The sequence below is a fragment of the Dendrobates tinctorius genome, unplaced genomic scaffold (assembly GCF_039654945.1).
Source record: "Dendrobates tinctorius isolate UK_male_01 unplaced genomic scaffold, ASM3965494v1 ptg000181l, whole genome shotgun sequence".
Lineage (NCBI taxonomy): Eukaryota > Metazoa > Chordata > Amphibia > Anura > Dendrobatidae > Dendrobates > Dendrobates tinctorius.
The window spans coordinates 2,912,436-2,933,165 of record NW_027361848.1 but is presented as its reverse complement, the minus strand read 5'-3'; the positions used below and the strand labels follow the sequence as shown (position 1 = coordinate 2,933,165).

Genomic DNA, 20,730 nt, shown 5'->3' with positions numbered 1-20,730 from the left:
ATTATTCACCTTGTTATAGACGTACATTGCCTCTCATTTGGATGCCAAAACTGCTAAATAAATAATATAGGGTTAAATAGGAGTGAGCCTGTTGTTATATTTCAAAAACAAATTGAACCAGGCTTAATTTACTTGAAAATGTCAGCAACATAAAATACGAGCTGTAAATGTAGACGTTGCTAGGCACTAAGATTGGAATGTTGCAGCCTGTTTCCGATGTAGAACAATATAATAGTTGGAAATTAGAATGAAACACCAAAAAGGAGGGGGATAAAATATATGTTAGGGATGACCACTAAATGCTGACCTTACGGCATGCCAATTTCAACAGGCAAGGTCAGAATGATTTATCGTGTGCAGAACATATAATGGTGCAGGTCCTGCAAAGTGAATGAGCATTAGTGACAGCTTGTGCCCGCTAGTGGAACGGGGTGCTTGAGTCTGATGCACTTACTTGCAGGGCCAGTGCTCGGTGAGGCAGGCTTGGGTGCTCAGCGTGGGGGCTGCTGCTGCTGCTACTCCGTATGGAAGTGGAGACCGCCGCTGCCTCACGCGCTCCGGCTGAGAGCAACGCTGAGGGAGTCGGCGTGTGGTGGGGGCGGGGCTAGCGTGACGTCACACTGAGGATGAGACGGTGGCTGAAAGGCGGCAAAATACCGATGCGTTTCGAGAGATAGCTACTCTCTTCATCAGGGTTATGCCTCCTAGCGTGCAGACTGTGAATTTATAGCAGGCTGAGCCTGATTTAAGTGACCACCTGACCCAAATGCCTGATTGAGCAACTTAATGGGTGTAGCACAAGGTACTGGTGTACCTACATATAACAAAATGATTGCGGGACCCTATCATTACCAATGTACTGCAGAGATGGGTTAAAATTTAACCCTATTTGATCCAAAATTTTCTTATAAGAATCAAAAGGTGAAAAAAGGAAAAAAAATTAAAATTAAAATGAAATAATACATAACCTTTATTTTTTATTAAATATGTAAAAAAGTGTTGTTAAAAAAAATTGTTACTAAAAAGCATGTTTAAAAAATGACAATAAAAATGTGTCAAAGCCCCATATCTGACAATCAGATGCCCCTTTGGATATTTGTTTCATTATACTCGAAGGGTTCATAGGCTTACATAGCAGTCAAATAAATGCACAATGCTGGTGTTTTATTCAGCGCAGTGATATAATTGCGATTAGTTCCCCATCCTCCCACTAAATTGGTTCCAATAAATGAGAGATACTCAGGTGTTATTAGAAGAAATCGTTTTGATTGTTGTTTTTACTATGTCAAGAATATATATATATATATATATATATATATATATATATATATATATATATATATATATATTAGAAGATATAAAAAATATGTATAATTAAAATTAAAAGTGACAAAGAGTTATACATGAATAAATCTCCAGTTAAGTGTACAAAAAAAGAAAAAAGGAAAAATCCTAGGTCATCTTGGAGAATTGTATAAAAACATGTCTAAGATTGTGATAAATAAAAAGACCAAAAAATGATGATAAATTGTATGGGGGGAAGGGGGAAAAACAGAAAAAAGGAGAGGACTAGAATGCATACAACTCAATTTCATGATTCAGGCCCATTGGGGCCAGACTGTCCAGGGTATAGATCCACCTGGATTCTACCCGGGACATTGCTTTAAGATAGTCACCCCTTCTTGTATTTGACCGAACTATTTGAATACCCAAAAAGGAAACTCCTTTGCACGATCGATTATGAGTATCCAAAAAGTGACGAGACAATGGATGTCCCTTAAAACCTTTTCTAATATCCTCTATATGCTCCTTAATCCTAACCTGAAGGGGTCTCTTAGTCCTCCCTATATAAATCTTTCCACAGGGACATTTTTATAGAAATGTATTGGTTATTTTACATTTTTGTGGAAAGTCAAAAACTGAAAAGTGGGGCGTGCAATATTATTCTGCCCCTTTAACTTAATACTTTGTTGTGCCACTTTTTGTTGCGATTACAGCTGCAAGTCGCTTGGGGTATGTCTCTATCAGTTTTGTACAACGAGAGACTGAAATTCTTGCCCATTCTTCCTTGGCAAACAGCTCGAGCTCAGTGAGGTTTGATGGAGATCGTTTGTGAACAGCAGTTTTCAGCTCTTTCCACAGATTCTCGATTGGATTCAGGTCTGGACTTTGACTTGGCCATTCTAACACCTGGTTATGTTTATTTATGAACCATTCCATTGTAGATTTTGCTTTATGTTTGGGATCATTGTCTTGTTGGAAGACAAATCTCTGTCCCAGTCTGAGGTCCTTTGCAGATTCCAACAGGTTTTCTTCAAGAATGGTCCTGTGTTTGGCTCCATCCATCTTCCCATCAATTTTAACCATCTTCCCTGTCCCTGCTGAAGAAAAGCAGACCCAAACCATGATGTTGCCACCACCATGTTTGACAGTGGAGATGGCGTGTTCAGGGTGATGAGCTGTGTTGCCTTTACGCCAAACATATCGTTTGGCATTGTTGCCAAAATGTTCGATTTTGGTTTCATCTGACCAGAGCACCTTCTTCCACATGTTTGGTTTGTCTCCCAGGTGGCTTATTGCAAATTTTAAATGATACTTTTATGGATATCTTTGAGAAATGGCTTTCTTCTTGCCATTCTTCCATAAGGGCCAGATTTGTGCAGTGTACGACTGATTGTTGTCCTATGGACAGACTGACCCACCTCAGCTGTAGATCTCTGCAGTTTATCCAGAGTGATCATGGGCCTCTTAGTTGCATCTCTGATCAGTTTTCTCCTTGTTTGAGATGAAAGTTTAGAGAGACGGCCGGGTCTTGGTAGATTTATAGTGGTGTGATATTCCTTCCATTTCAATATGATCGCTTGCCCAGTGCTCCTTGGGATGTTTAGAGTTTTGGAAATCATTTTGTATCCAAATCTGGCTATAAACTTCTCCACAACAGTATCACGGACCTGCCTCTTGTGTTCCTTGGTCTTCATTATGCTCTCTGTGCTTCAAACAGAACCCTGAGACTATCACAGAGCAGGTGCATTTATACGAACACTTGATTACACACAGGTGGATTATATTTATCATCATTAGTCATTTAGGACAACATTGGATCATTCAGAGATCCACAATGAACTTCTGGAGTGAGTTTGCTGCACTGAAAGTAAAGGGGCCGAATAATATTGCACACCCCACTTTTCAGTTTTTGACTGAAAAAAAACTTTAAAATAACCAATAAATTTTGTTCAACTTCACAATTGTGTTCCACTTGTTGATTCTTCACCAAAAATTTACATTTGGTATCTTTATGTTTGAAGCATGATATGTGGGAAAAGGTTGAAAAGTTCCAGGGGGCCGAATACTTTCGCAAGGCACTGTAAATAATCATTTTGCTATTCTGCTGTAGTAATATCTGTTTGTTCCTCCATTATGGGAACAGGACTGGCCTTCCATCTCCAACATACTGAATGTGAAATGTTCTTCTAGCTGCTGTTCACCTTCATTATTCTCATTCATCGGTTTAATTGTACTTATCATGTTTGAAGCATTATCAGTTAGGGTACCGTTACACTTAGCGATGCACCAGCGATCCCGACAACAATATTGATCGCTGGTGCATCGCTAAGTGGTCGCTAGTGAGCTGCCACACAGGCAGATTTCACCAGCGACATAGCAGGGGTCGGGGGTCGCTACTTACCTGTCAGACGAGGCGATCTGGACGTCCTCCCGCCCGCGTCCACGCGTCGCTCTTCGGCGCCACAGGAAGCCCAGCAGGAAGCGCCTGACGAGAAATGGTCCACGACGTTCTCGCGCGACCAGCGATAACCAGCGGGGGAGCCGGTCGGAGGTAAGTATCACATGTAGCGATATCGCTAGCAATTTCGCTGCTACGTCACAAAATCGGTGACTTTACAGCGATATTGCTAGCGATATCGCTGTGTAACGTGTCAGCGCCGGGATTTTTTCTCTAATCACCAACCTCGGGTAAAGCTCATTTAGAGCTTCTCTTACCTAGGATCCTAGGAATGGAGACGTAAAAAAAAAGACACAGGAGGCTTGTCTTTCAAGTTAATCTCTCCCCTTTATTAAGATGGGTACTTCTTTTATAGGATCACAAAAGAGGAAATAGACAATTTCCGTAATATTATGTAACAATTTCGAAATGGTGGATAGTTGGCAAAAACAATAGTTATATAACAGATATGACAAAATGATATATTATGTGTCTAATTGGGGATGACGGGAATATGGCACTTCCTCGATATCAATTTAACAATTCGTGGAACTGCATCCGGTAATACTAACAGGCCAAAATACTTGGCCTTGACATTTTAGACATTATTCTAAGAAAAGAGAGAATTTTGGAACTGACCACTTGGCAGAATTTTCTAACCACGTAGACAGATGATAACAATTAAAATAGTTTCATGGGTTACAAGTTGTTTTTCAGTTATTTTTCTGGTCTATAGAAACTAAGATTAACCATTTCTTTGACAAACGGGCCGCTTAGAATAGCAAGGACCTGTTCTTTTGTGAGTTCATAATCTTGCAGAACTTTTTTCATTAAGGTCTGGAGAAACTGGCTGCTGTGATGAGCTTTAGTATCTTTTACTGCTAGCGTCTTAGTAACTTTTTTTGTTGTCACAAACATATCGAATGTTGATAGCAGAATAGTTCACTCTGTGACATGTGCAGGCATCTATTTTAAGAAATACAAAGTGTCTCTTGAGAGTCTTTTTAAGATCTTCCTTTTGGTTAAGGGCTTCTTCATTCACTTCATTCCTAGGTACTTTCAGCTGCCTCACATCTAATGTGGTATGCTTAATTATTTGTACTAAATGCCCAGCTAGGGGTCTGTATGTAGAGGAGACAGAGAAAAAAGCTCAGAACAAGGATGAATTCTCATCACCAGACAATAAGAGAAAAAAGAATGGATCTACTTGTGGCCAAACATTTTTGTATCCTTGATCACAGCACCATGGACTTGAAATTACTTGTATTTAATGGTAACTTCAAATCCCAGAGAGACAGAAGAGTCTGGGAGTATAAACTTATGGCAAACTTTGACACACTCGATGCAGGAATGAATGTGTCGCATGGATTCATGTTTTTTTACATCAACTAACGAATTTGCTCCTCAAACCTTGTGGGGGCATCAAAACAAAGAACTAAACCCCAATCAGAGGACAATAAAACTTTATCTATGAACTGTTCCAATATTTATGGCCACAACTGTTTATCTCTCTCCCATAAGGGTAATTCTTTGCGTCAGTTTTCTTATCTATTGTTTTATTTCTGTCCTGTATTGCGTATAAATATGTGATTCTTCAGATTTTGTATTAGTCTTTGCCTGATGAAGAGACCTGAGTAGTCTTGAAAGCTTGCAAATTTTCAGTTAACCATTAAAAGGTATCAACCACTGAGGACTCTCAATTCTAAATATTTTTCTCATGAATTGAGTGAAAGATCAGTTCAGGAGAAAGAAGCAGACTTCTCTGATAATACAGTGGCATGTAAAAGTTTGGGCACCCATGGTCAAAATTACTGTTATTGTGAACAGTTAGGTTGAAGATGAAATAATCTCTAAAAGGGCTAAAGATAAAGCTGACACATTTACTTTATTTACTTTATATTTTAGCGGGCAACGAAATAGTAATTTTTTACATTTTAAAAATTGCAAAAAGGAAAATAGGCTGATGCAAAAGTTTGGGCATCCTTGGAGATTTGTGTGCTCAGATAACTTTGATCAAGGTTTTAGACCTTAATTAGCCTGTTAGGATTATGGCATGTTCCCTATCGTCGTTAGGAAAGACCAGGTGATGCAAATTTCTAGCTTTATAAAAGCCCAGTCTCCTCTAACCTTGTGCCAAAAACCATCAGCCATTGATTCTTCTAAGCAGCCTCCTATGAAAATGGTGGATGCCCACAAACAGGAAGAGGCTATAACAATATAGCAAAGGGTTTTCAAGTTGCCCTTTCCTCAGTTTGAAATGTAATTAAGAAATGTCAATTAACCCCTTAATGACCTGAGCTTTTTTCGGTTTTGCATTTTCATTTTAGCATGTTGTGTACTCGAAAACGGGAAAAAAAATTCCAGGTGCGGAGAATTGCAAAAAAAAAGTATAATCCCACACTTGTTTTTTGTTTGGCTTTTTTGCTAGGGTCACTAAATGCTAAAAGGGACCTGCCATTATGGTTCTCCAGGTCATTACGCGTTCATAGACACTAAACGTGTCTAGGTTTTTGTTTGTTTTTTTTTTATCTAAGTGGTGAAAAAAAATTCCAAAGTTTGCTTAAAAAAAATTAAAAATTTGCGCCGTTTTCCAATACCCGTAGCGTCTTTATTTTTCGTGATCTGTGGTTGTGTGAGGGCTTATTTTTTGCAAGCCTAGCTGACATTTTTAAGGATATCATTTATGTGCAGATACGATCTTTTGATTGCCCGTTATTGCATTTTAATGCAGTGTTGCGGCGACCAAAAAAAGCGTTATTCTGGCGTTTTTATTTTTTTTACCGCTGCGCCGTTTAGCGAACGGGTTAATTCTTTTTTTTAATTGATAAATCGGGCAATTCTGAACCTAATATGTGTATGTGTGATTTTTTTAATTGTTTTATTTTGAATGGGGCGAAAGGGGGATGATTTAAACTTTTTTTTTTTTTTCATATTTTTTTTTTTACATATTCTTTATTTAGAAAATTTCAATAACATAACAGGAAAGGAAAAAAGGGTAACTATTTTCCAGAAACAGTAAAAGAAAGAAAGCGAGAAAAACAATCGTAAAAAACCACATCGATAACACTCTAAGTCTGCGGATTTGCGAACCAAAAGGGTTGTAAGAAGAGTTTAAAAAACAAGGGGCAGTGTTGGGGAGGGACATGGGAAGGAAAGGGGAGGGTAAGGAGTCAAAGTCCTGCTTAAAATATAGAGGGTTAACTAAGGGGTTTTGGAGATCAAGCTCAAATCAAGGCATGGACATTACAGAACAAGCTATATGTAAAGATCTTTCATATTTTTTAAAACTTTTTTTTTTTTTTTTTACTTTTGGCATGATTCAATAGCCTCTATGGGAATTACAGCATTGCTATGAGCGCCGACCACCGTATGGCGCTCATAACAATGCGGCATCAACAACTATAGAGGTCTCCAGGAGACCTCTGGTTGTTATGCCAACGCATCGCTTACCCCGGACCACGTGACGGGGTCGGCGTTGCGCGTACTTCCGTCCCAGCTGTCGGATGTGTTTTGTTAAATGCCGCTGTAGTGAAACCTCCACCAGGGGGAGCTTATGAGGGAAGAGACGTTACACACTAGAGCAGCAACACTGAGCAACAGCACAGGTGTGACGGGTAACGAGAGAGAATGGTCAGCAGCAATACACGTCAAAATACCAAGCTGAGGGTCAGAGAGCCAAAACATGAGCACAGTGTCCAAAAACGTGAGGCGTAATACGTGGTCGGGGTACAAGCCAGGGAGTCAAATGCCAGAGAGGGAACGTAGCAGCAAAGACGAATACCAAGAGACGGGGTCAGAGATCAGTCCGGGTCATACACATGGATACCAGTCAAAGGCAGGAGGATCACCAAGGTACAAGGGTCAGAGGCTCTACACTGGAAGCTTGAGCTATCACTAACACTGGTCAGCAGGCTGTGAGAGACTGAAATAGCCCCGCTAGCTCCAGAAGGAGGCTGAGGAGATTAACCCCCGCATGACCAGTCCAGAGTGAAGGCAGCAGAAAATAAACTCCGGACTGGACCATGACAGCTGCTGTCGGCGTTTGACAGCAGCATTTAACTAGTTAATAGGCGCTGGTGGATCGCGATTCCACCTGCGCCTATTGCGCGCACATGTCAGCTGTTGAAAACAGCTGACATGTTTCGGCTTTGATGTGGGCTCACCGCTGGAGCCCTCATCAAAGCAGGGGATCTGACCTTGGATGTACTATTGCGTCCAAAGTCAGAAAGGGGTTAACAGTAACCGTGGAGGTCAAGATAAGGTCTGGAAAACGAAGCAAAATTTCAGTGAGGACCGCTCATACTATTGCTAGAGAGGCGAATCAGAACCACCGCTTGCCTGGCAAAGACCTTCAGAAAGATTTAGTAGGCTCTGGAGTTGTGGTACATTGTTCAAACAAGATTTGAAAGATTCTGATCTGGATCAAAAAGATTTTACAAGCTGTGATACTTGCAAAAAGGGAGTCTTACTAGGTACTAACCATGCAGGGAGCCCAAACTTTTGCATCTACCCATTTTCCTTTTTAGTTTTTAAAATGTAAAAAATGACTTTAATTCTAATATAATGTCATGCTGTATGTGTCCTTGTGTCCGAAGGCTCTATAGCCTGTGCAGTGTGGCCGGACTCAGAAGGACAAATCCTTCAGAGGTAACAGGTAGGAGCACGAGGATGGGAGGATTTTGGTGCCAGAGATCACTGTATGCCTAGGCGCTGACAGCATACTGCAATGTCTGGCGTCATGAGGACATACCGCAAACTCCGGGGAGGCTAGAGGAGGAGTGTAGCGCCAAAGTCAACTACTACAGGATGCATTATACAAAAATATATGACTATGGGGTGCTTTATCTATAATATTACGCTGGATGCGTCCTTCTATCTGACCAGTGTGGCTAGAGTCAGAAGGACGCATCCCGCTTTAATAGACCGTCCAGTGCCACGAAGTGACCGGGATGAGGCTGGAGGAGGAGTGTGGTGTCGGAGATTGTGGTATGTTGAGGCACTGACTCAAACCGCAATCCCTGGCACCATGAGGATGAGGCTGGAGGAGGAGTGTAGTGCTAGAGTCAGCACCTGCACATGGTTCGATCTCCATTGCCATTTTATTGAAGACAAATTCGCACAAAGATTCTTGCACAAAATGGCATCGGATATCACTGGATGCACACGCGTTGACTATCTTATTGAAAAATTCTACTATAATGTTAACATAGCAGTGCGCATGTGCCAGCCATCACCATTATCCTTATGGCCAGCATGTGCATATTGAAGTTGTAGTGCATAATCTGCAGGTTAATGGCGTTACTAACCTGCCTGGCGCCTACACACAGCCGAATGCAGCAGGGAGAAAATTAATTTTATTCCCCCAGCCAGCATTCGATTTCAGTCATGGGGCAGGGTGGCTTGGGTTCAATCACTGCTCTGAGTACTGTATGCAGATTGGTCATTGTAACCCTCTTCCCTGGTCCTGACTGTCACTGACTCTACTTTGAGGCCGGCTGTGTATACTTAGAGTGGCAATTGAACAGGCGTCGCCCCATGACTGAAACCGAACTCTGGCGGGAAGAATAAAGTTAATAGTAACGCTATTAATCTGCGAATTAACCCCATATCTGCAGGTTATGTATGTACTGTATGTATTTAGTTTTTTCCTAAAATACAAAACAAATGTTTCATCTTTAACTTTAGCCCTTTTAGAGATAATTTCTTCTTCAACTTGTGTAACTATTCACAATAACTGTAATTTTGCCACTGTGTTTTACAAAGTTAGTAATTTTAATATTTACAGTTGATTTTTTAAAATAAAAATTAAATAGACGATTACGGTACTCTTAAAGGTTTGATATCTAAACTAGCCTGGTAGATTCTGGAGTGACTGTTTGTCACCTAACTACAGAAAATCGTTTTAAGAATCCGTAAGGCAAAGGGGATCCCTCACCTGGCTAGGCATCACTTCTGCAGCAGGCCATAAAGGCCAAAGGGGCTGTACTGCACTTGCCAAGAAGGGGTTTGGTAATTCTGAGACTGCAGTAGTCAGTTAACGTGGCATGTTGGCTTGTATTTGTTATATTAATTATTGAGTTATTTAAATTTAAATTGTTCTCGTTTTGATTTATTGCAAACAGCAGAAAGTCTGTTTATGTAACTAGTAAGCCTAATTTGACTTGGATATTGAATAATGTATATTGCAACTGTACATGTTACATATGTGAGTATGGTTAAATTAAGTATGATTTCAGTGATCTGCTGTCACTTGCAGAAAAGCCTCTGTGTGCCAGTCTCCCATGCAGGCATGTGTTCAGAGTACGAGACATCACAGGAGATAAATAGCAGCATCATCATAAGTTTCCCCCTCCAACCCAATTTTATCCATCACCCCACCGAAAGTACAAAGTATTGGATGTTTCCCTTCTGTTGTCTTTGCCTGCTAGTTATATGTTTGCTGCAATTGTTTTGATTTGATGCCTCTTATTTTTATGCTACTTCCATTGTTCCTCATGAAAATGTTGTGCTTGCTAAAGTGTTCATTACATAAATGTTGTCAGTTCTCATGTTCAAAAAAAATAGGTTACACATCTTTATTTTTTCCGTTCCTCATATATTCTTTCACCTGCACCAAATGTTTTGTTCTTTCTGAGTAGAGATGTCTTTTATAACTTGAAGTAAAGATATCACACTGCATCGGACTTCATTGTTTCTTGTTTGTGTTTGCTCGTTTTAGATGATGTCTTGCATACGTTGACTGGAGCGATGTCTCTTCTCAGGCGTTGTCGGGTGAATGCTGCCCTAACCATACAACTGTTCTCTCAGCTATTCCACTTCGTCAATATGTGGCTGTTCAACAGGCTGGTGACTGATCCCGACTCCGGCTTGTGTTCTCACTACTGGGGAGCTATTATTCGTCAGCAACTAGCTCATATAGAGGCATGGGCCGAAAAGCAAGGCTTGGAGCTAGCTGCTGACTGTCACCTTAGCAGAATAGTTCAGGTAGGTACAATAAAATTAATAGCAGAATTGGCTCCACTTGATGTAGAACCATGGATTTAATCCTTATGCTTCAAGAATTATTTTGAACAATTTTAACACTTTTGTTATAGCTAAGTGAAACCCAGATTCTACTTTATAAAATAATGATATAAATCAAGGATATAAAAATTTTCAACAAGATGTAACTTTTGTATGAAAGTTTTTAATAAGTGTACAGCTTTGCAAATGATTTGCAAAATTTTTGTACATCTTTACTTTTACAAAGACTTAAATTTAATGAAAACCAGACCTATTTTATGTTAGTACAATGTACATGTGTGCAGTGGGGAAATAAGTATTTGATCCCTTGCTGATTTTGTAAGTTTGTCCACTGACAAAGACATGAACAGTCTATAATTTTAAGGATAGGTTAATGTTTTAACATTGAGAGATAGAATATCAAAACTAAAATCCAGAAAATCACATTGTATATTAATATCAACATTACACCTGTTTTGTCATCTTCTTACAGGCAACAACTCTTCTTACCATGGACAAGTACACTCCTCAGGATATCCCCAACATTAACAACACCTGCTTTAAACTAAACTCCCTGCAACTTCAGGCTCTTTTGACAAATTATCACTGTGCCCCAGATGAACCTTATATTCCTACGGTAAATATTGAAGAGATTGCATCAAAGTCCACTTGAGATTCTCTTAGAGGTTGTCCAGGAATAGGTATTTGTTGACCGAACTGCAGAATAGGTCATTAATAGCAAATTTGTGTAGGTCCAACACCTAGCATCCCCACTTACCTTCTGTTTTTTGCTCCGATGGCAGTCGACTATAAAAACTTTGAACTCCGCCCCAATCAAAGTATAGTGGTCGCTGCCGGCTACGGCAACACTGCCCCTGCTAGTTAATCAATGGTCAGCAGGTCAGCAGTTGCCACTGCAATTTGAACAGATTTGCTGGGCATGCCGCCGTTCAAAGTGTTTACATTCTGTTGATGGCGCAAAAAAAAATGTTTATCTTTGGGGGCGCCGGGTTTTGAACCCCCACAGATTTACTATTTATGACCGATTTTGTTGATCGGTCATCAAATACCAAGGGCCAGACTTTAATTTGTATTACTATTTTCAATAACAAACTCATTTCATGTAGGAGCTAATCGAGAGTGTCAGATCGGTTGCAGAGAACACTGCTGATGAACTGGCTCGCAGTGATGGACGAGAGGTTCAGTTAGAGGAAGATCCAGACTTACAGCTGCCTTTCCTATTGCCTGAAGATGGTTATTCTTGTGATGTTGTACGAAACATTCCTAATGGTTTGCAGGAATTTTTGGAACCGCTGTGTCAAAGAGGTGTGTATGAACAAAAGACATTTTTACTTTTGTAAAGGTGCATAGAACATGATCATTTGTTAGAGATGATTGTATTGATCCAATGCAAATTGACTTGGTGTTAAGTACCATGAAAGATTTATTGATTAAAGTGTTAATTAAAATTAACTTTGTTCTTGAGAAATCCCCTTTTAACCGATTCCCGACATTTGCAGTATACTGTATATATGTCATGGTCGGGAAAGACTTCCCAACCAATGCAGTATATATACATCATGGTGATTGCCCAAGCACAGGGGTCTGTGCGCGGGCGATCACCGCTTGGTGTCAGCTGATTCTCACACCTTACGCTCAGTGATCTGTGCCAGGAGCAGTGCCCGTACCACTCCTGGCACTGTAACCCTCTAAAAGCTGCAATTGGTGTGATTTCAGAACTTGGTGAGAAAGCAGATGGAAGAAAACTCCTCTGCCATTGGATTGGAGACCCTGCGACATTATGGCAGGGTCTCGATCGTGGCCATGGCGATACGATGTCATGAGAACATCCTCGTCACCAAGCACTAGCAAATTAGTTAGATCAAGTGCAGTGCATAATCTAACTAACTTGTGTGTCTGCAGGGCTGACAGGTTATTATTATTATTATTATTATGCATTTATATAGCGCCATTTATTCCATGGTGCTTTACATGTGAAAAGGGGAAATATAGACAAGTATAATAAACATGTGTAAGACAAGGGACACACAAATACATAAGGAGAGGGGACCCTGCCCGCGAGGGCTCACAGTCTACAGGGATGGGTGAGGATACAGTAGGAGAGGGTAGAACAGGTCGTGCGGTGGTTCAGTAGACCGAGAATCATTGCAGGCTGTAGGCTTGTCGGAACAGGTGGGTCTTCAGGTTCTTCTCGAAGGTTTCAGTTGATGGTGAGAGTCTGATGTGTTGCGTCAGAGAGTTCCAGAGTATGGGGGAAGCACGGGAGAAGTCTTGTATGCGGTTGTGGGAAGAAGAGATAAGGGGGGAGTAGAGAAGGAGATCTTGAGATGATCGAAGGTTGCGTGCGGGTAGGTACCTAGAGATCATGTCACAGATGTATGGAGGGGACAGGTTGTGGATGGCTTTGTATGTCATGGTTAGGGTTTTGAATTGGAGCCTCTGGGCAATAGGAAGCCAGTGAAGGGCCTGGCATAGGGGGGAGGCTGGGGAATAGCGGGGAGACAGGTGGATTAGTCGGGCAGCAGAGTGTAGGATGGACTGGAGTGGAGCCAGAGTGCTAGAGGGGAGGCCAGAGAGTAGGAGGTTGCAGTAGTCGAGGTGGGAGATAAGAGCATGCACTAGTGTTTTTGTGGTTTCGTGGTTGAGGAATGAGCGGATCCGGAAAATATTTTTGAGTTTGAGGCGGCAGGAGGAGGCGAGGGCTTGGATATGTGGTTTGAAAGAGAGCGCAGAGTCGAGGATCACCCCAAGGCACCGAGCGTGCGGGACTGGAAAGCAGCCATTTACATTGATGGATAGGTCTGGTGGAGTGGTAGAGTGAGATGGGGGAAAGATGATGAGATAGCAGACAGACATTGTGGGATTTCAGTCAGTAAGGAGGCGAGGTTGGGTCCAGATAGGTAGATCTGTGTGTCATCGGCATAGAGGTGATACTGCAAACCTTAGGATTCTATGAGCTGTCCCAAGTCAAAGGTGTAGATGGAGAATAGTAGGGGTCCTAGGACAGAGCCTTGAGGAACACCAATAGACGGGGGCGAGGTGCGAAGGTGGTGTGTGAGAGGGAGACACTAAATGTTCGGTCTGTTAGGTATGATGAGATCCAGGATAGGGCCAGGTCTGTGATGCCAAGAGATGAGAGAGTCTGTAGCAGGAGGGAATGGTCTACGGTGTCGAAGGCAGAGGACAGGTCCAAGAGAAGGAGGACAGAGTAGTGTCGCTTGCTCTTGGCGGTTAGTAAGTCGTTAGTGACTTTAGTTAGGGCAGTTTCAGTTGAGTGATGCAGTCGGAAGCCAGGTTGTAACCGGTCAAAGAGGGAACAGGAGGAGAGGTGGGAGGACAGTTCAAGATATACATGCTGTTCCAGTAGTTTTGAGGCGTAAGGGAGAAGAGATATCGGGCTATAGTTAGACACAGAGGATGGGTCAAGGGAGGGCTTTTTGAGGATGGGTGTAAGACACCATTTGTAAGTGAAAGGTTGAAGAGGTGTGTTAGAGATGGGATGAAGACTGTGGCCAAGTTAGGGATGAGGTGAGACGGGAGTCGGTCGAGGGCACAAGTGGTGAGGTGTGATCTTGACAGAAGGGTGGAGAGCTGATCTGTCATGGTGGAGAAGCTGGCTTTTGCAAAACAGGGCTGAGCGGCTAAGAGGGGCATTGGGGGCTGCGGGCCAAAGTTTTGTCTGATCTTATCGATCTTCTGCGATAAAGAAGGAGGTAAATTCTTCAGCAGAAATAAGAGGAGGTGGAGGAGGTGCTGTGGGACGGAGTAGAGAATTGAAAGTGTTGAAGAGTTGTTTAGGGTTGTGAGACAGGGAGGATATGAGAGATGCAAAGTAAGTTTGTTTAGCAGCAGAGAGCGTGGACTTAAAGCTGGCAAGGGACTGCTTGTATGCGCTGAAGTGCTCAGTAGAATGGGTTCTCTTCCATGTCCGCTCAGCGGCCCTGGAAACTCGTCTCAGTTCTTTGGTCAGGCTGGTCAGCCAGGGCTGCCTGTTGATTGTACGAGTTTTGCTCTGCGTGAGGGGGGCAGCCGAGTCAAGTGTTGCTGTTATTGTGGTGTTATAAAAAGTGGCAGCAGAATCTGTGTCATGAAGGGAAGCTATGTTTGTAAGAGGGAGAAGGGACTCAGAGAGTGATTGTAAATTGAGGTGTTTGAGATTCCTGCGAGGGTGAGCGAGTTTATGGAGCGGGGGTTGCGCAGTAGGAGAGGAGAGGGAAGAGAATGTCAGTAGGTTGTGGTCAGACAGGGGGAGGGGTGAGTTATTGAGATTAGTGAGGGAACAGAGACGGGTGAAGATAAGGTCCAGCGTGTGACCATCTTTGTGAGTGGCCGCAGAGGACCATTGAGTGAGGCCAAAGTAATCTGTGAGCGATAGAAGTTTAGAGGCAGCTGGGGTGGAAGTGTCAATGGGGATGTTGAAGTCGCCCATGATGATGGTGGGGATGTCAGCAGAAAGAAAATGGAGTAGCCAGGTGGTGAAGTGGTCGAGAAAGGTGGAGATGGCTAGTTCTGGGGGGCGGTAGATGACAACCAGTTGGAAGGGGAATTGATGCGGACAGAGTGCACCTCGAATGAGGGAAGAGTAGCAGAGGGTGGCAAAGGAATTGGGGTAAAGGAGCAGGTATCGGAGAGGAGCAAGCCAACTCCTCCACCATGTTTGTTGCTGGAGCGAGGGGTGTGAGAGAGATGGAATCCGCCATATGAAAGCGCAGCTGGAGAGGCTGTGTCGGAGGGAGTAAGCCAGGTTTCTGTGATGGCAAGGATGGAGAGTTTGTTGGTGATAAAAAGGTCATGGATAAACGATAGCTTGTAGCAGACAGAGCGTGCGTTCCATAGTGCTCCAGATAGGGGGAGTGAGGGCTGGATGAATAGGTATGAGGTTGTCATGGTTGCAAAAAAGTGTAGAGGATCGTGGCAGGATGTTAGAAATGAGTGTGGGGATGTGTTGAGGAGGGCCAGGATTTGGGGATACATCGCCAGCAATGAGGAGTAGTAGACAGAGCATTAGAAGGTGGCAGCAGGATAGGACATGATGTGGCCGTGTGTGTCTGGAGAAAAAGGATTGTATGTGGAGGAACAGTTGTGACGAGCAGGTGAGATGGCTGGGAAGGATGGAGGGGGAAATGACAAGATCCTTACTGGGTGGAGGGATTGCAGGAGTTAGGGAGAAATAGAGTAGTATGGTGGTGATAGTAAAAAGAAGGTGAAATATTGTTGTGTTGTTATAGTCCGTTACCTTACAGTCAATTCCAGTCCAATTCTAGTCTAAATCAAAGTACTTAGAAATATGTACTTTGAAGTATGGATTTTGAAGAAGATGGAGCCGACTACGTCTGGAGCAGACCCATGGTGCTGAATATATGTGCGGCTAAACACAATCAGCTGTGAGTGAAAGTGGGGTGTGACTGCCCAGGCCAAATGCACAGAGTTAAGCAGAGGTCATAAAAGGGGGAAGGGGTTATACAGACCACTTAGATATGTGGCAGAGATAACAAGAATGGAGTACAATTATGGATACAAGAAGATGGGTAAGCAATGCATACCATATGTTACCTTATTACTGCGATCAGACTGCAGAAAGTGAAAGTCCCATAGTGGGAATAAGTGAAAAAAAAAAAAGTTAAATAAAAAGTGAAAAAAAAATTGTAAATTGTTTTTAAAAAAATCACAAAATAATAAAAGAAAAAAATTGTATCCATAAGTAATTATTCTGAAAAAAAAAAATAAAATAAATAAAAGTACACATTTGTTATTGCTGCATCCAGAATGATGGGACATATCAAATTGTCACACTAGTTAACCCCTTTATTGAACACCGTAAAAAAAAGTACAAAACTAGGCAAAAAAACATGCTCTATAATGATACTGCCAAAGCAAAAGTGGAATAAAACGCGATGAAAAAGACTACTGTAATTAAAAATACCGGTGAAAATGTCATATTGTCCTACAAGAAACAAGCTGCCGCACATCTCAATCAGCCTAAAAAAGTTATAGATCTCAAAATAAAGCTATGCAAGATATTTTTTACTATACAATAGTTTTAATTGTGTACAAGCACCAAAACATACAAAACAAATATAAATGGAATATTACTGTAATCTTGATCTTACTAATCCGAAGAATAAATCTGCCTTATCATTTTTACCACACACAAAACTGTACAGTATAAAAATCATAAAAGCAATTGGAATAGAAAGCGATCAAAAAATGTCATGAACCCGAACATTGTACCAATAAAAACATCAACTCGTCCAGCAAAAAAAAGCCCTCACATGACTCTCTATGCAGGAATATGGAAAAATTATAGCTCTTAAAATATGGTGATGCACAAAAACTAGTTTTTGAAAAAAAAAAAAAAAAAAGCATCTTTAACCCCTCTCTGACGTCAGATGTAATAATCCGTCCATGTGCCCTGGACCTATTTGACCAGGGACAGATTATTACATCTTTGCGACTTAAGTATTTTGTGACACATCTCTGTGATTTAAGGGCATGAAAATTCAAAGTTGGAAAATTGTGAAATTTTCACCAAATTTCAATTTTTTTTTCACGAACGCAAGTCATATCATAGAAATTCTACCTCTATCATGAAGTACAGTATGTTACGAAAAAATATTTTCAGAATCCCCGAGATCCATTGAAGCGTTCCAGAGTTATTACCTCATAATGGGACAGTGATCAGAATTGTAAAAACTGGCCCGGTCATTAACATGCAAACCACCCTCAGGGGTAAAGGGGTTAAACATAACCCATTATAAATCTGATATTGCTGTAATCGCACCGAGATGAAGAATAAAGTTGTCTAATAACTTATACCACACGAGGAACGGTGTGAAAAATAAAACCAATTCTTCACCTGCTGTTGATTTTTTCATTCTGCCTCCCAAAGATCGCAGTAAGGCTTGACTCACACTAATCCTGCGCTCTACGCTGAGCGCTTACATCAGATTTTCCATTTAATTTGCTTAAGCACATGATTCAAATGGAACCCACGGCGGAAGATTCCCTATAATGAAGCAGATGGAGGCACTGTGATCCGGCGGTGTCCCTCTTTTTAGATGTGCATAAAAGTGCCATCACGACACCTGTAAATAAATTCCCAAAGGGGTATAATTTCCAAAATGGGATCACTTGAGGGGGAATTTTGCTCTTCTAGCAATTATGGAATCTGTATATGGAGACCGCAAATGATTTTGGAGAATTCTGTGCTCCAGGAAGCCTCCTATATAAAGTTAAATGTTCCTTTTTTTCCTTCCACATTCCAAAAGTTCCTGTGAAGCAGTGAAGGGCTAATAAAGTTCTTGAATTTGGTTTTGAGCACTTTGAGGGGTGCTGTTCTTAGAATGGTGTCACTTTTGGGTATTTTCTGTCACATAGGACCCCCAGAGTGTCTTAAAATTTGATGCCGTCTCTAAAAAAAAAAAAAAATGATTTTGTTGTAAAAATGAGAAATCGCTGGTCAAATTTTAATCCTTATTACTTCTTAACAAAAAATAATTATGTTTCAAAAATTGTACTGATGTAAAGTATACATATGGGAAATGTTAATTATTTTGTGTGACAAAAAATTAAAAGTTTGAAAAATGGAAAATTTCCAAAATGTTTGAAAAATATTCAGAATTGAGAGTCCTCAGTGGTTGATACCTTTTAATAGCTAACTGAAAAGATGGTAACACATTGCAAGCTTTCGAGACTACTCAGGTCTCTTCTTCAGGCTTGACTAATACAAAATCTGAAGAGTCACATATTTATGCACAATACAACACAGAAAAAAATGCAATAGATGAGACAAGTGACGTCAAGCAGAACTATCACAAATAAACTTAAGTCATATAGAAGAAATGTTAACACTATCATGAAGTACAATATGTCATGAAGAACAGTCTTGGAATTAGTGGGATCCATTGAAGTGTTCAAGAGTTATTACCTCCTAAAGTGACACTGGTCAGAATTGTAAAATTTGGCCTGGTTATGAAGGTGAAAACAGGCTTAGGGGTGAAGGGGTTAAGTAACATTCATTGCTGCTGTTTTTAAAGTGAGCAGAAACCCTTTATAAAGACAATGCAGAAAGAATGTGGCTCCAATATGACAGCCCTAAAGTACATTAAAAAATGATCTCCTTAAAGTTTAAGATCTTCAAGTACCCTGCTGTTCATGTATGCCACGGCCAAGGTTCACATGTATGCAAAAAGGCTCAGAAGCTCTGCCACTCCATACAGGGCAGATAGATGGCAGCAGCGCTCCTTGCCAACGACGACCGCTGCTGTCCATCACGGAAAGAGGCAGTTAGATACTGCGCCCGGCCCTTACTAAGTCCATTACTATGACCGCTTTTCATCTTAGGCCGGAGTCACACTAGCGATAAAATCGGACGAATGCAATGCGATTAAAAATCGCATTACATTCGTCCCAATGTTATTCTATGGTGCTGCTCCCATCATGCGTTTTTTTATCGGATCCGTTCCTCGGACCGAGACAATCGCAGCATGCTGCAATTGTCACCGATTTTCGGATCGGATTCGACAATGCAAGTCTATGGATGCGATTAAAAATCGCATTGAAAACGCACCACACGTGTGAATTGTGATTAAATCGCAAAACTTCTCCTGGTCACAGGAAAGAGCATCAGGCATTAGCATTGGATGTCAATTTGATGCTTAGATGCGAATAAAATCGGTTCATCGCCGGAAAATGGGATGACAGACGGATCCCTGGACAATAAATCTTTGTGCGATTTCGTACCGTTAAAATGGGACCGATTTTTTTATTCGTTGTGTGTGACTCCAGCCTTAAGGTCCATGTCGCCACTATATTGGTACTAATCTGGAACTCGATCTACAGCTGAACTTCAAAGGGGATTGTGATATGTACAATAGTGCAGGTTAAAATCACATGACGGGGACTGAAAAATAAGTAAAAATAAATAATATAAAGTTTAAATCGCCACCCCCTTTAAGTTTTAAAGATGAATAAAGGAAAAAAAATAACAAGCATAATTGGTATCACCGCATCCTTAAATGTTCAGTCTGTCAATATATATAATTTAAAAAATATGATGAATGCCGAAGTAAAAAAAAAAAAAGGAAAATGCAAAATTAAATTTTTTTTTAATCATCACAGTTCCCCCAAAAAAGTGATCAGTACTCACAGTGGTATCAATCAAAACTGTTCCACACTCGATAAACAAACCCTCCAGCTCTATCGACAGAAAAATAACATTACAGTTCTCAGAATTTAATTTATTTTTACAAATCTCAAAATATATATATATATTTTTTTTTTTACTATGAAATCATATTGCAAGGTCATTTGTATTTCACAATAAACTCTGTTAGACCAAAACCTGAGAATCAATGGTGGAATTGCAGTTTTTCAGTTTCATCAGACTTGAATTTTTTTTCCCATTTTTCAGTATATGATACGGTATAACGAATGCGGTCATTGGAAACTGCAACTCTTCGTGCAAACAAACAACCCTCAAACTGCTCTACCGCTTGAAAAATATAAAAGATATGGCTAAGAGAAGAAGTAAAAGTGAAAAGTCTGTTCTGCATGGGTTACAAAAATTGATTACGGTATATGACAAATTCTTAAAAAGAAAAAAATAGTAGTGCGCTTCTGAGTCTACATTTCCAGATTTCACATGTACATGGTGTAGTCTTTTCTGATTGTTGTTTTCTCGGCAGGTTACTGTAGACTCGTCCCTCATACACGTTCACCTGGGACTTGGACAATTTACTTTGAAGGTGCTGACTGTGACAATCACCTCCTGGCTGACAACACTGACTTGGTAGAGTTGCTTGACCAGTTTCACTGATTATTAATTTAAAGATTTTGTCTCATTGTAGCTCATGTTTTTAATCATTTTTTATTGAACTTTATATGTAGTTTATAAGATGCATAACACATTTCCACACCTACAACCAAGATTTTCAGCCTTACTTCAACCCGACACAAAGGGTATAATTGAGCCTGAGGTACGAGTC

At 40.9% G+C, this 20,730-nt stretch overlaps 1 protein-coding gene across 21 annotated transcripts in view; it reads left to right on the top strand.

Annotated features, from left to right (window-relative positions):
- The window catches only part of AFDN (afadin, adherens junction formation factor), a 647,761-nt gene that overhangs the window by 431,945 nt on the left and 195,086 nt on the right, over positions 1–20,730 (top strand). For all 21 annotated transcript variants that reach the window (XM_073551829.1, XM_073551831.1, XM_073551836.1 and 18 more), the window contains 4 exons: positions 10,440–10,705; positions 11,217–11,360; positions 11,851–12,049; positions 20,431–20,534. In XM_073551829.1, the coding sequence (XP_073407930.1) occupies positions 10,440–10,705; positions 11,217–11,360; positions 11,851–12,049; positions 20,431–20,534 (713 nt within the window). The remainder of the gene's footprint in view (positions 1–10,439; positions 10,706–11,216; positions 11,361–11,850; positions 12,050–20,430; positions 20,535–20,730) is intronic.